This window comes from Macaca thibetana, chromosome 2 (genome assembly GCF_024542745.1).
Source record: "Macaca thibetana thibetana isolate TM-01 chromosome 2, ASM2454274v1, whole genome shotgun sequence".
Classification (NCBI taxonomy): Eukaryota; Metazoa; Chordata; class Mammalia; order Primates; family Cercopithecidae; genus Macaca; species Macaca thibetana.
This window is the reverse complement of record NC_065579.1, coordinates 174,136,276-174,150,793: the sequence shown is the minus strand read 5'-3', so window position 1 is coordinate 174,150,793 and position 14,518 is coordinate 174,136,276. Positions and strand designations below refer to the sequence as shown.

General features: G+C 43.8%; 1 protein-coding gene across 1 annotated transcript in view; it reads left to right on the top strand.

The window, feature by feature from the left end:
* Nucleotides 1-14,518, top strand: part of LOC126949306 (cell cycle control protein 50C) — a 28,355-nt gene that overhangs the window by 1,537 nt on the left and 12,300 nt on the right. The window contains exons 2-6 of the mRNA XM_050782085.1: nucleotides 110-326; nucleotides 4,361-4,471; nucleotides 8,441-8,542; nucleotides 9,634-9,721; nucleotides 10,149-10,289. Coding sequence (XP_050638042.1) covers nucleotides 135-326; nucleotides 4,361-4,471; nucleotides 8,441-8,542; nucleotides 9,634-9,721; nucleotides 10,149-10,289 — 634 coding nt within the window. The 5' untranslated portion in view covers nucleotides 110-134. The remainder of the gene's footprint in view (nucleotides 1-109; nucleotides 327-4,360; nucleotides 4,472-8,440; nucleotides 8,543-9,633; nucleotides 9,722-10,148; nucleotides 10,290-14,518) is intronic.

Here is a 14,518-nt window from a genome sequence, read left to right as displayed (position 1 = left end):
CAGGAAGCAGAAAGACTTTGCAACTTCAAAGGAAGGGTTCACATAATTCATTTCACATTACCATTATGTGGTATGACTATGAGTAAAAATGTTCTAAATGTCCCAAAAGTATCTGAGTCACCTGCAGGACCGAAATGGAGGAGACACCACAGCATTGCCTGTCCAGATTGCCAGACAACTCTGCCCTGAAGCAGCAGGAGTTACCCGCCCACCGGCTGTATTTCACGGCCAGGAGAGTCCTCTTCGTCTTTTTCACAACAGGAATATTCTGCCTTTGTATGGGCATCATCCTTATATTGTCTGCAAGGAGCACTCAGGAAATAGAGGTTTGTCCCATCTTACGTTCTGAATGCAGTTTCTGAGAATGTTCAGCTTTGGCACCATACGTGAGTATGGTCAGTACTCAAGAGCGTCTGTATAAGACGGGAACATCCCTCTTTCTGCTGGCAGTCACAGATGGTGACAGAGTCCGTGTAGAGTGGCTTCGTTCATCCCTGCTCCCTCTTGAGGGCAGTTACTCTCATGCCAGTGAGCTCAGACATATTTGTGTACAAGGGACTGACAAAATTAGAAGCTTTTTTTTTTTTCTTTTTTTTTGAGATGGAGTCTTGCTCTGTTACCCAGGTTGCCGTGCAGTGGCACAACCTTGGCTCACTGCAACCTCCACCTCCCGTGTTCAAGCAATTCTACTGCCTCAGCCTCCCTAGTAGCTGGGATTACAGGCACCTGCCACCACACCTGGCTAATTTTTTTGTATTTTTATTAGAGATGGGATTTCACCATGTTGGCCAGGCTGGTCTTGAACTCCTGACCTCACGATCCACCTACCTCGGTCTCCTGAAGTGCTGGGATTACAGGCGTGAGCCACCGCGCCTGGCTGAAGCTTTTTTCTTATGCTGGCAGGGAAGAGAGCAAGTGACTAATAGAGGCAGAAGGAGAGTCAAGGCCACATGACTGCCAGAGACCCATGAGTCATATTGATAAAAAGAGCAGTGTCCAAGATACAGATCTTCAATAATGCCTCATTTTCAAGCATTGTGTCTTTCCCTTTGCAGATGAACTCCCTCTGAGATCCAGGAAAGACAAAAGCCCAAGTCTTTCTGGCATCTTAAGGATATTTAGCAAAACTAAGCTCTACTCAGAGTGAGAAAAGCTGATGCTGAGGGCAGACCTCTCAGGAACAAGCCTTTTGCCAATTTAACAAGCTGTTTGAGGATGAGAATCCCCGAAGCTGGTCTAGAGAGGGAAGACAAGAGCTAGTCTAAGGCTTGATTGGCCATGCCCATATTCAATCTAATGAATTAAGTATATGTTTCATCCATATCAACTCCAGGCAGATTTCTGGACATCCCAGACCACATGAGCTCCACTCTGAAAGAAGTAACCATGGAAAGCTGATCTATTCCCTCTCCCCACATGGCTACTGGCAAAATTAAGATGAAGGCCAAGTCTACCAACATTAGTTTACAATTTTTGAGTGTCAGCTGGGTGCGGTGGCTCATGCCTGTAATCCCAGCACTTTGGAAGGCTAAGGCGGGTGGATCACCTGAGGTCAGGAGATCAAGACCAGTCTGGCCAACATGGTGAAATCCTGTCTCTACTAAAAATACAAAAATTAGCCAAGCGTGGTGGTGCATGCCTGTAATTCCAGCTACTCAGGAGGCTGAGGCAGGAGAATCACTTGAACCTGGGAGGCAGAGGTTGCAGTGAACAAAGATTGCACCTCCGCACTCCAGCCTGGGTGACACAGCGAGACTCCATCTCAAAATAAAATAAAATTTATGAGTATCTGAAGGTGCCTAAGGGTTCTGTTGACTATGCAGAAGAGTAAGATGAGGAAGAATGGATTCGTGCCCTCAATGAGCTGAGAACAGAATAGGTAAAATAGTATGTAGTAAGAACAGAGAGCTTAGCTATGGCTGGCTGTTTACTGCATCACCACCCGCTTCCTTGCACATTGCCCAGTATGTGATAGGCACACACTTATTGAAAGAATGGATTAGGGCAGATAGTGCAGAACCCAAAGAGGAAAAAGTCTTTTCAGGCTCTACTCCTCCTCCCAAAGCACACTGCTCTGTTGCCTCTCTACTTAACATTTTTTCCTCCCCACTTCCAGCTCCCAGAGCTTATCTCCCTGGGAATTAAATGACAGCCAGACCTCCAGTGTTACATGTAAACCCCCACCAGCCTCCACCATGTGGCAAAGGCAAAATGGCAGGAGGAGATGAACCTTACCTTGCTGAAGGGGATAGCAAAGGAATGGGCTTACAACGTTGATGTCCATTTCCACAGAGTTCATGCAATTTACTTTTCTACTTTCTTCCTCACCAATCCCTTTCATTCTGGTTCTTCCTTCCCATGTCATTCTTTCTTCCTCCCTTGCAACCCTGCCCCCCACCGACCCATTGTGGAGTGCAGCCTTCACTAAGAGGTACCCATGCATGAGAAGGTGACCTCATTCCATACCAACTATTGGCCATGGCCACTCCGCAAACAGAATGCTTTTATCTCATGAAATCTACAGGCATTTTCCAACTAACTTTGTTTCTTTAGTTGCTTCAGATAGGACTGCTTCTGACACTTCACTTTTATACTCAAAAACCAGTGTTTCATTTTATTGGGTGATAATATAGAGTACACACTCCAGGCCAATGTGATCAGGCACAGACATCATAGAAAAGACTTCTGAGCCTTTCTTCTCACTTAGCCCTGGGGCACAAGGATGTTCTCTCTCTGCAGTTCACTTTAAACAAGAATAATTTCTGCCTCTCCAAAATTCTATGAGAAGCAGACTGATCATTGCTCCATCTCATAGCTATTCATGTACAAGTCCACTCAAGCAGCAAACTGAGGATACTGTCATTGCATAGACAATAGATAAGGGATATTTTTTAGGCAAAAAAGCACCATGGATATCAACTACTCAAAAATTATTTGATCATGAAATATTTTCTTGAGTACTACATGGACAGAACTCACAAGAGGAATTCATGAAGTAGCATGTATACTACTACAGTGACCTCACAGATCAATTAATTGCTGCATGAAATGATGTTGATGGGCAAAATGTGGGCCCTAGAGGTTAAGCACTTAACTCAAGGTCAGAGATTGGCTGAACTAGAACCCCAGTTTCCTCAGACACCATTCAGTGTGCTGTCTCTCCATTGGGATACGGCCCTGTTCTTTAATGCTTTTTATAAATTGAAATGTAGTCCACCAACAGAAATGGCATAAATATTTTCAAAATAATAGTTCAAGTCTTGCTGTGTATTTAAAGAATGATTTAGCTACATATAAGCATCTAAGTACAATGAAGTGTAGCATTTTCACTAATCTTCAATTTAGTGTTCACACTTCACCTTTGGGCTTCAAAACCCTTAGTAGCTTTACAAGTATGCAAAATTCCTTCTTTCTTCCTTGTCTTCCCTTCAAAGGAATCCTAACTTCTACTAGCACCTTACCAAGGAGAAAGCTACTCCCTTGCTTCCCTGCTCCTCACACTCCCATAATCGTCTAATCACTCCTCAACACAGTGAGGGCAAGGCAGAAGCAGCCCACTGCAGCACCCAGGACAGCCCCAGGGCCCCTGAGATGGACATTCTTGCAGATCAGGCAGAAGTACAGCCCCGTGCACACCCTCCGGAGCCTCTCCTCCTTACTCTTCTAGCTGCATCTTCACAGAACTCAGTGCCTCAGCCAGAGCTCACAGGAGCCACCCATTTGGGACATACTACCCTATTTTTTTTTTTTTCCTTTTTTTAGAGAGTCCATTAAACTATTTTTCACAGAATTTTACTTTTAAAAAACAGAATGCAACAGCATTTTAGGACCAGAATAATTCAACATATGTCAATAATCTTACATTTTGGAAACACTTCTTTTTCTGTTTGGTCATTTTTAATAACTTCCTCTGGATGCCATGTAGAATAATTCACTAGTATAAATATTTTCCATACAATAGAATGGAAAAACAGTGAAGTGACTTCCCCATAAAGTTGATTAGACTCAGGCTGTAAGCCTAGTTCTCATGAGTCATTGACTAATACCTTCCTAGCAACTGACACCTCTTTATGATCGGGGGTAAAGCTTCATCACAACAGGTTATATAAATATGCAACAGAAACACTGAACTCTGGGCCAGTGGCAAAATGCTGCCAGTCCCCAGATAAAAGACTGTGGGAAGGCCCACACCTCCTGAACATCCCCAGAAACACCGGCCCTACACATGGGCTGCCGCATTCATGTCCCAGACTATGCGCCTGACCCAGACAGGCGGAGACTTGGGTGGACTCCAGATTTGAATTTTAAGATATGTACCCATGTAACTTTTTAATTAATCATTTTTTTCCTTGCCTGACAGATTAATTACACAAGAATATGTGCAAATTGTGCAAAACTGCGGGAAAATGCCTCTAATTTTGACAAAGAATGCACCTGCTCTATTCCCTTTTACCTTTCAGGAAAAATGATGGTAGGTGAAATTCAAGAAACTTCAGTTGACTTTACACTGATCTATTCCTATGTAACACTTAGAAGTAAGTTCACAATTTCCATGAAATGCTTTCCAAAACTGAAAATATAAAAAATAAAGCAGGATGGTGGTGGTGAATCCGAAAGAGTGTTGAGTTCATATCCCCTCCCTCCTTTTTGAGTATTATTCTCCTCCTTTGTTTCTTTGTTTCTAAGTTGCACAATTCTTTACCTTTCCAACTTTGTAACATAAATCTTATCTACCAAACAGGTTTTACTCTAAATATCAGCACAGGGACTGTGTGTGAATTTACATTGAATTGAACCACAAATTTTATAGTGAGAAAATTAATGGGCTAAGAGGTGAAGTAACTTGGCTAAGGTCACACAGTAGGTTGGTGTCAGGGGTCACACACTTGGGGAAACCTTCCCTGGGTCTCCCCAAGTCATTCCACATGTGCAATTACCTAATTCCCAAGGGGACAGTCTGGCTGTCAGGCACTGTGAGAAATACCAAAGAAATACTGAGAAAAGTCCCCACTCACGGGTTGATTTAGGTCTCATGTTAGTCAAGTCCTCTGAGAAGCAGATGCCAAGACAGGGTTAGACATCCGAGAGATTTACTGGGCAAAGCCTCTGAGGGGAAATGGGGAAGGAGCAGGAGGAGGTTGGGAGAGCACTGATCCTTAGAAAGGGGAGGGGAGGGGAAGAGAGAAGGAAGGAGGGAGAGGAGGAGGGAAGTGAGGAATATTTTTCAGGAGGTGATGAGTCTGGTTTGGAACCAGCTGAATTTGAGGTGGGAGCAGGGCTTGAGGTAGAATGCTCAGTGAGCAGCTCAAGAGAAGGCCACCCTGTACCTAGATTCAGCCCATGTAGAGTCACTTATGAAGGGGAAGGATGGGGGACCAGGTCTGTGTGGAGGATGCTGCAGGGGGAAAGGTGCAGAGTCCAGAAACAGAACAGGACCTTAAAGTACATTTGAAGAGTTGAAGGAAATCAAATTTTTCATTTGATTAAGTCTTGACTAACAAGTAAGACTGTGAAGGCCATGAAAAGACTCCTCTCAGATCTACTGCAGGGAGTGTAATTGAGGGATATCACCAGCTGCTGTGCTCTGAAATCACCGTGTGTTTGCACCAAGGTCATGCTTCCACGGCCACCTCAGCCAGTGGCTGAGCACAGCAGGGTCATCGAGGTAGGTTCTTTCCTGGGAGTGGGGACTCTTCTGATGGATGTCTTTGGGGATTTCCTGTCAGCCTTGCTGAAACTTTAAGAATGCATTGCCGTCTTGGCCCTTCCTCCCTCACTCTCTTCACCCTCTCTCACTACCCTCCTTCCTTCCTTTCTTCTTTCCTCTCTCCTTTTGTCTTGAGGGCTCAGAATGCTAAAGTTTTTGGAAAAAAAAAAAATCCAAAAGGGCTTCAATTCCCATCTGTCAGTGTCCTTCAAAACTAAAACAGCAAATGAAGTGTTACCAGCTGCTAACCATTCCCTTCAGGCAGAGCCTTCTCATAAAAACCCAACTAAACTACTTAGAGCAATCACAGGGCCTTCAGCTCGGCAGCTACCATGCATGACACTGGGGAACCACAGCAATGAATCCACGCACACTCTGTCTTAAAATAAGCAAAGAAACCCTGCACCAAGTGCCACTGAATTTAAAGAGAAGAAACACCATAAAGTGAATTGTGCCTCCAGGGACCATCAAGAAGATGATCTTGGAGGCCTCGTTCAGCTAAATCTTGGACAAAGAATCACTGAAAAGAGGTTATGGAAACGCCCCAGTCCCTAGTGTGCCGAGTATTCTGTGCCTGTTTATTTTGTCATTTACGTGAACATATAACTCTGATTAAGTAGAATTCTCTTTTTAGCTTCCAAGAAAATGTATGGTAAGTTCCATTCTGTGGATTTCATATTTTCTATCGTCATGGGTCAACAATAGAGGTTCCTGCTTTGGATGAGGAAACGTAATGGGTCCTTCCCACTAAGCCTGGCTTGCTTGCCTTCATGCCAACACTCCCTGTTGACTACGATGCAGCCTGCTTCTTCGCCATGGCCCAGCATCTCCTTTTTCAGTGTTCCAGAAATTATTCTCTTACAAGTGACTGAGCTCTTCAGCCTTTCTTGCATTCTAAAGCTGGCCACATTTACCATGACTTTCCTTCCCTATTTACCATGGGTACCACCTCCCATTTTCCATACTCATCTTAAAGAAGATGCTCTTAAGGTCCTTAGGAAATAAGGCCAAAGCCTTTCCAAAATACTGTTTTTGCACAGGGTAAAAGAATCAATGGACTCAGGGACTTATAAAGAAATGCTTTTGTACTTCTAGCACTGAATATAGCACCTAACACATGGGAAGCACTTAATTAAAGTTAGGCTTTTATATTTTTGGATTCAGGTCTTCATTATTTTGGAGGTATGGAGTGTATTCATTTTAAACAGCTACATGGGACATTTCTATATGTGCTGTTAGTAAAATCTATGAATATGTTAAATCCATATGGATATTTCCATATGTGCTATTAATAAAATCTGTATCAAGTCTGTCTGGAGAATTTCCAGGGCCTTAATATATTACCATAAAGGTAGAACCATGGTGGTAGGTAGTGGCTGGGCAGCCTTACTTACATGGCAGCATACGTGAAAGACACCTCTCTCCTGACAACAAGGCTACTTATTGCTAGGGTGAAAATCACCTTTCTTTTGGATCAGTGAATTATTCCATCTTTTTCTCTATAACAAATAGTTCACCATTTCTTAAGCAAGTATTATGTGCCAGGTACTGCATTAGATCCTAGAGATTTAAAAAAACAAAAATTCTAGGCCGGGCGTGGTGACTCAAGCCTATAATCCCAGCACTTTGGGAGGCTGAGGCTGGTGGATCACGAGATCAGGAGATGGAGACCATCCTGGCTAAGGCGGTGAAACCTCGTTTCTACTAAAAATACAAAAAATTAGCAGGGTACGGTGGCGGGTACCTGTGGTCCCAGCTGCTTGGGAGGCTGAGGCAGGAGAATAGCATGAACCCAGGAGGCAGAGCTTGCAGTGAGCCGAGATGGCGCCACTGCACTCCAGCCTGGGCGACAGAGCGAGACTCCATCTCAAAAAAAAATAAATTAAAAATAAATAAATAAATAAATAAATTCCTAGAGTGGGACTGCAAGGAGCTTCCAGTCTCATGCCTTTCACAGGCGCAGTGTACAGATGCACCTGTACATCAAGCTCAATGGCTTGAATTTTAAATTCTTTTTCATGGATTTGCTGTAAAATCACGTGATTTTTGCTGTCAACCACAACCTCTAAGCAAAGCATTTTTCCTCATATTTCTGGGAAATGATGACATTTATAAAACCAAATTTTATGTATTGAAAATATGCTTGATTATAAAAATTTTTCAAAGAAAAGAATGTAGCAGCCCTTAAAAAAACATGCAAAAATAGTTATTTAGTTATTCCAACAATTCTGTATAGACCAGGATTTCCCACTGTAATTTTTTTCTTTTTTTTTTTTTTTTGAGATAGGGTCTCAGTCTGTCACCCAGGCTAGAGTGCAATGACACGATCATAGCTCACTGTAACTTTGAATTTCTGGGCTCAAAGGATCCTCTCCTCAGCCTCTGGAGTAGCTGGAACTACAGGCACATGCCACACCGGCCTAATTTTTCTTCTTTTCTTTTACTATAGAGACAGGGTTTTGCTACATTGCCCAGCCTGGTCTCAAACCCCTGGCCTCAAGTGATTCTCCTGCCTTGGCCTCCCAAAGCACAGGGATTACAGGCGTGAGCCACTGTGCCCAGTCCCAAAATTGATTTTTTTTTAATGATTTATTGGGTTTCTATTTCCCATAAATAGGCTTTGAGTTTCTATCAATTTTTTTCTGTGCTTTTATTTTAAAATTTCCTGTCCATGTTTATTAATATTCCAGTTAATTTTTCTTACTCTCCTCTTACTTCTTTTCTTCCACACAGGGTAATGTTTATATGTACTACAAATTGTATGGCTTCTATCAGAACCTGTATCGATATGTTCGATCCAGAAGTAATAGACAACTGGTGGGCAAAGATGTAAAAGTAAGGCTTGATTTAATCTGGTATAATATTCTTTCTTTTTTTTAAACCAAGTGGATTTTTCAGTCTAAAAGAAGAGACGGAAGATAAACTCAAATGCTACAAAACAGAAATGCTGATTTCATTCTTGTGTAAACTGAAGGGACTGGGTATTCAGGATAACTGTTATTGAAAAGTAGCACTTTCCCTCTTTAGAGCAGTGATGTGAATCTTGTCCAACTGAATGGTGATCCTTTCATGCACCATGTTGATAGCAACCTTGAGTAGTTAGTCTCAGCGTGGCTGAGCCTAACTACCATTGTCCTTCCTGTCATTGGGGCCTTCAATCCAGCCTACTTTAAGGAAATTAGTCTCTATTCGATTGAGTAAAAGCCTTTTGCTTTAATCGAATACCTTTTAAAACCTATGATTATACATTTTTACTCTTGGTAGATGATACTCAGCGTGCGTAAGAAAAGCTAGAATGAAATTTTTTTCCATAGCAACATTATTATACTAAAGTGATTTTTAGCAACCACTCTTTTAAAAATGTATTTGGTAGTTGTGTGGATGGATTCCCTGTGATAAGTCATCTAGTTGTAGACTCATGATTTTTATACTTTTCTGAATGTAATACTTCAATATTGCCGAGGCCCTGAGTGATTGTGTGGAACAAAGTCCCCCCCACCTCCACAACCCCATTAGATAGTGATACAAGTGAAAAGTAAGTTGTTACTGTTTTAACCACTAAAATAAAATAAGCTACATGTCAATAAAAAGAGGTTTTTAAAGTGTACTTCATTATAGGTTTAGCATGATATATAGCACAGCCAGTAAGGTAAAGTTCCTTCTTGCAGACATTTTAGGTATGCTATGTATTATTAATGAGGAAAAAACACAGAGACACACATCCACACACATACGTATCTCCAAAACACAAAAATTTCCCAGTCTAAGTAAACCAGAAGCCTAGGAAAACCAGGCAGCAGTCTGTAATCTTAGTCACTGCCAATAAGTCATTGGGGGGGTGATTTACATTGCCAATGTTCTCACTTTTAACATTCTAAGAGAGTTTACCAAAAGCATGTCTCATTGCTGTATCCTCTTGCATCCAGGCTGTTGAGGACTGTGCCCCATTTAAAATGTCCGACAATAAGACCCCCATCGTTCCTTGTGGTGCTATTGCCAACAGCATGTTCAATGGTAGGTGACTTTTCCTATCTCCATGGTGTACCCTTTCATGAGTGTGTAACAACCTAAATGTCCAGAAATTCACCTCTGAAGCTAACTGGCAGCTTTTTGTTTTGTTCCATTTTAATTCGGTAAACATCATCTGGACTAAGTCAGAGCACTGACTTACAGTATGTCATTTGCAAATAATTCCTCTCTTGCCAAACATCTGAAGGAATAGTCAAGGAACATGAGTTAAATGGAGCTTAAGGGTATTTTTCAATAATTGACTCAATTTTGGCAGGAAAAAGAATGGTCTTGTGATTCCAGCATCCATGGCATGTAGGCGTGTTGAGAGTCTGCAAAATCCCTGATTTGTCAGCTGTGTCTGGTTCTGCATTTCAAAGGGTGGCAAAATTGCTAGACTGCATCTCTAACATAATTTTTAATTTCCTTACAGACACCATAATTCTTTCACACAACATTAATTCATCTGTACAAATCAAAGTGCCAATGCTAAAGAGTGGACTTACGTGGTGGACAGATAAGTATGTCAAATTTCAGAATCCAAGTTCCAAGAATCTTGCTGATGAATTTAGAGGTAAGATCCATACAGTAGCTCAATATACTTATCTCTTAATGAAAACTTTGTTTCTTACATGTGGAGAAATGTTTATGAATCCTCCTTCTTTATCTCCTTGTTGACTCCTTTTTGTTCTAACTCTCCCTACCACGAACATCTCTAATGCACACCTATCAAAAACATGAAAAGATTGATGCCCTGGTTTCTTCCAGTTTTCATTAGGGAATAGACAATGGTTTAAGACACTTACTGCTTCAGCTATAATAAGGATGAACATGTAATTTGTTGTCCAAACTGGTACCCTTTAGAGAGTGAAAGGGGGCACTTGAATAGCTATATACTTACTTAAAATTTTTATATCTCAATCAATAAATTGACATAATATTGATGGACTTATAATCCAATTAAAAACTATTTTCTTAGGAGGCCAAGATAGGCAGATCACCTGAGGTCAAGAGTTTGAGATTAGCCTGGCCGGCCGGGCGCGGTGGCTCAAGCGTGTAATCCCAGCACTTTGGGAGGCCGAGGCGGGCGGATCACAAGATCAGGAGATCGAGACCACAGTGAAACCCCGTCTCTACTAAAAATACAAAAAATTAGCCGGGCGCGGTGGCGGGCGCCTGTAGTCCCAGCTACTCAGGAGGCTGAGGCAGGAGAATGGCGGGAACCCGGGAGGCGGAGCTTGCAGTGAGCCGAGATCGCGCTACTGCACTCCAGCCTGGGCAACAGCGTGAGACTCCGTCTCAAAAAAAAAAAAAAAAAGAGATTAGCCTGGCCAAGACTGTGAAACTCTGTCTCTACTAAAAATACAAAAAATTAGCCGGGTGTGGTGGTGCATGCCTGTAGTCCCAGCTACTTGAGAGGATGAGGCTGGAGAATTGCTTGAATCTGAGAGGTGGAGGTTGCAGCAAGCCAGGATTGTGCCACTGCATTCCAGCCTGGGTGACAGAGTAAGACTCTTACAAAAAAAAAAAAAATTCAAAAATCAAAATAGCATATACATTAAACCCACTTGAAAAAAAACTACTCCAGTTATTATCTTAACATTAAAAGATAACATAAGCTGAGTCCTGGTGGGGGGGCTTCAAGATGGCTGACTAGATGTGTCTGGTACTTGCTTCTTCCACAGACAGGAACCACAGAGAGTGAGTAGGTAATCACTCTTGGAACTTACAAGAGAATACTAGAATTCAACAGAGAAGTGATGGGAGGCGTTACCAGTGGTGAATCTACAGGGGTCTGCAGCAACTTGATTGTTGCCTCCTCTAAGGAAAGAATTTGGCCAAGGGGCATAAGGCAGAGGGAGAGACCAAGGCGGCAAGTTTTAGAGCAGGAGTGAACGTTTATTAAAAAGTTTTAGTGCAGGAATGAAAGGAAGTAAAGTACCCTTGAAAAAGGGCCAAGCACGCGACTCAAGAGATCCAAGTGCCCTATTCAGCCTTTGACTTGGGGTATATATACATTGGTGTGGTTCTGGAATTTGCATCTCTCCTCCCTTGATTTTCCCTTGGGGTGAGCTGTCTGCACGCACAATGGCCTGCCAGCATTTGGCGGGGTTAGACGGCGGGGTGGGGGCACACGCACCATGGGTTTACTAAAGTTGTGCATATGCTCATTTGAGGCTTTTTTTCCCTTACCAGTCAAATGTTCCCAGAGGAAAATCAGGTATCAGTTAAACGCCTCCATTTTGCCTCTTAGTGCACATGCTTGAGCCTGCTCACCCAACTCCTGAGATTTTATTGAGAAGCTGATGATCACCAGCTTCAGGTGTTGTCTACTAGGAGCCTGCTGGTCCCTGGCGCCAGCTGCAACCGATTATTATTTTACAGAGACAGTTTAACAACCACCTGACTATCACCTGACGGTCACCTGACATTCCTGGGTTGGGTGCCTTTCCTGCCCTGCCCTTGCCTGCCTAACTACCTACTCTAACAGATGCACCAAAAGCAAGGAAGGAGAGAAAGAAAGGCCACCTGTTTGGCTGGGATCAGTTGAAAGTCTGGGGAGGCCTCCTAGTGAGGGAAAAGAGTAACTGGGAGATCTCCAGCAGTTCATATTCCCACTGCTGACTCCTACAACCCTAGCCATGGGAGAGTCCCTTGACCTTCACGGCCATGAGACTAACACAGGGAGCTCCCTGGAAACCACGTGAAGGCATTACCCCAGAAAGAGAACTCATGCTGGGTCCCACCAACTCCAATGTCCTAAGCAGCTGCAGCACAGCACCATTTTGAGAGCTCAGCCCATACCAGACTGCATCCTGGGCAGCTGCCTGAGCCTGCTGCCTGGACAGCAACAGGAGCCACAGGTAGCAATCTGCCCCAGCAGAGGGGCAGCCATGTGCTTTCAAAGCCTGGATGACAAAGAAAAACAGGCCAGGTGCAGTGGCTCATGCCTGTAATCCCAGCACTTTGGGAGGCTGAGGTGGGTGTATCACAAGGTCAGGAGTTCAAGACCAGCCTGGCCAATATAGTGAAACCCCACCTCTACTAAAAATATAAAAAGTAGCCGGGCATGGTGGCGGATGCATGTAATCCCAGGTACTCGGGAGGCTGAGGCAGGAGAATCGTTTGAACCCGGGAGGTAGAGGTTGCAGTGAGCCAAGATCACACCACTGCACTCCAGCTTGGGCAGAGTGAGACTTCATCTCAAAAAACAAACAAAACAGAAAAAAACAACTCTGCCTTCATCACTAGAAAGGCTACAGCCCAACATATGGCCTTGGGGTCACTCCACTCTGGCCCACTGCAGTCAGCATCTGCCTGTACCACTGGGGAACCTGAGGGCATTGCCCAGCCTGGCTACAACCCCTGCAATACCTGAGCACATCATCCAGGAGCCTGGGAACCGCAGAGCCCAGCCCACCACCAGTGGCACATGAGTACTCCTCCCAGCATCTGAGGTTAGGCCCACACAACCTGTTGCTAGCACCACAGCTGGCACCCACCCACATATGCCACCTACACCTCTGGCAACTGACTTGCCCAACCCATGCTAGCTACCACCAACACCAGCAAGGACCACTGGGGTCCCAGAGGGTTGTCCCACCACTGCTACTGCCATTGTCCACATCACATCCACTGCCTAGACACTCAAGAACCCATCAATCCACCTGGCCCACCACTGCCATTCCTGGCACCCGAGCAAGCCTTCTGGAGACCCAAGCAGCAGCCTGCCGGGCTTCCTAATACTAGTCACAGTGTACATCATGGGGTCCAAGGACCCCCATGCTCAGTTCACTGCTGCCACCACTGGGGCCCAAACACTGGCCTACCTGGTGCCCTAGTTCCCAGCAAAACTTCACCACAGCCTCCACTAACAACCACACTCTGAGCCACAGAAGAAATCACTGATACCATGGATGCTGTTTAAAGCCAAAGAAATCAAACACTAACTGCCCAAAGGGTCTTCCTGCCCTTCCATAAACAAAATTGACTCACTGAGACCATGTCATTGCAGTAAAGCAAGATTTTAGTTGATCTGAGGCCGGCCACACCGCACGGGAAATGGAGTTATTACTCAACTCAATCTCCATGAAGGCTCGGAGGTTAGGGGTTAGATGGTTTGGTAGGGGTAGGTAGGGTAGGGGACATACTGATTGGTTGGGTCAGAGATAAAACCATAGGGAATCAAAGCTGCCCTCTTGTGCTGGGTCAGTTCCGGGATGAGGGCCACAGGACGGTGTGGCAGGTCCAGGTGCGGCCATCCAGTTGTCAGAAATGCAAAAACCTGAAAAGACATCTCAAAAGGCCAACCTCAGGTTCCACAACAGTGATGTTATCTGCAAGTAACTGGGGAAGTTGCAAATCTTATGACTTCCAAATAATGGCTGGTAATTATTTAGAATTCAAGCCCCTCTCATCCTCCTAACTTGGCAGTCTTTCATTAGTTTTGTAAGTACAGTTTAATTTTGAGAAAGGACTATTATCACTCAAACTATAAACTTCTCCCAAAGTTAACTTGGCCTACGCCCAGGAATGAGCTGGGGCAGCCAACCTGTGGGGCTAGAGGCAAGATAGAGTCAGCCATGTCAGATTTCTCTTACTGTTATAATTTTGCAAAGGAGGTTTCAAAACTATCCTACTGCATGCACCCAGAATCAACGCCAAAGTGCCCTACCCAACCAACACCATAGACATATCTTTTAAAAAAATCCTCCCCCATAAAAGCAAAATTTAAAAATTGGAAGACGTGACTGTTATATCAAATGCACAGATATCAATGGAAGGATACAGAAAACATGAAAA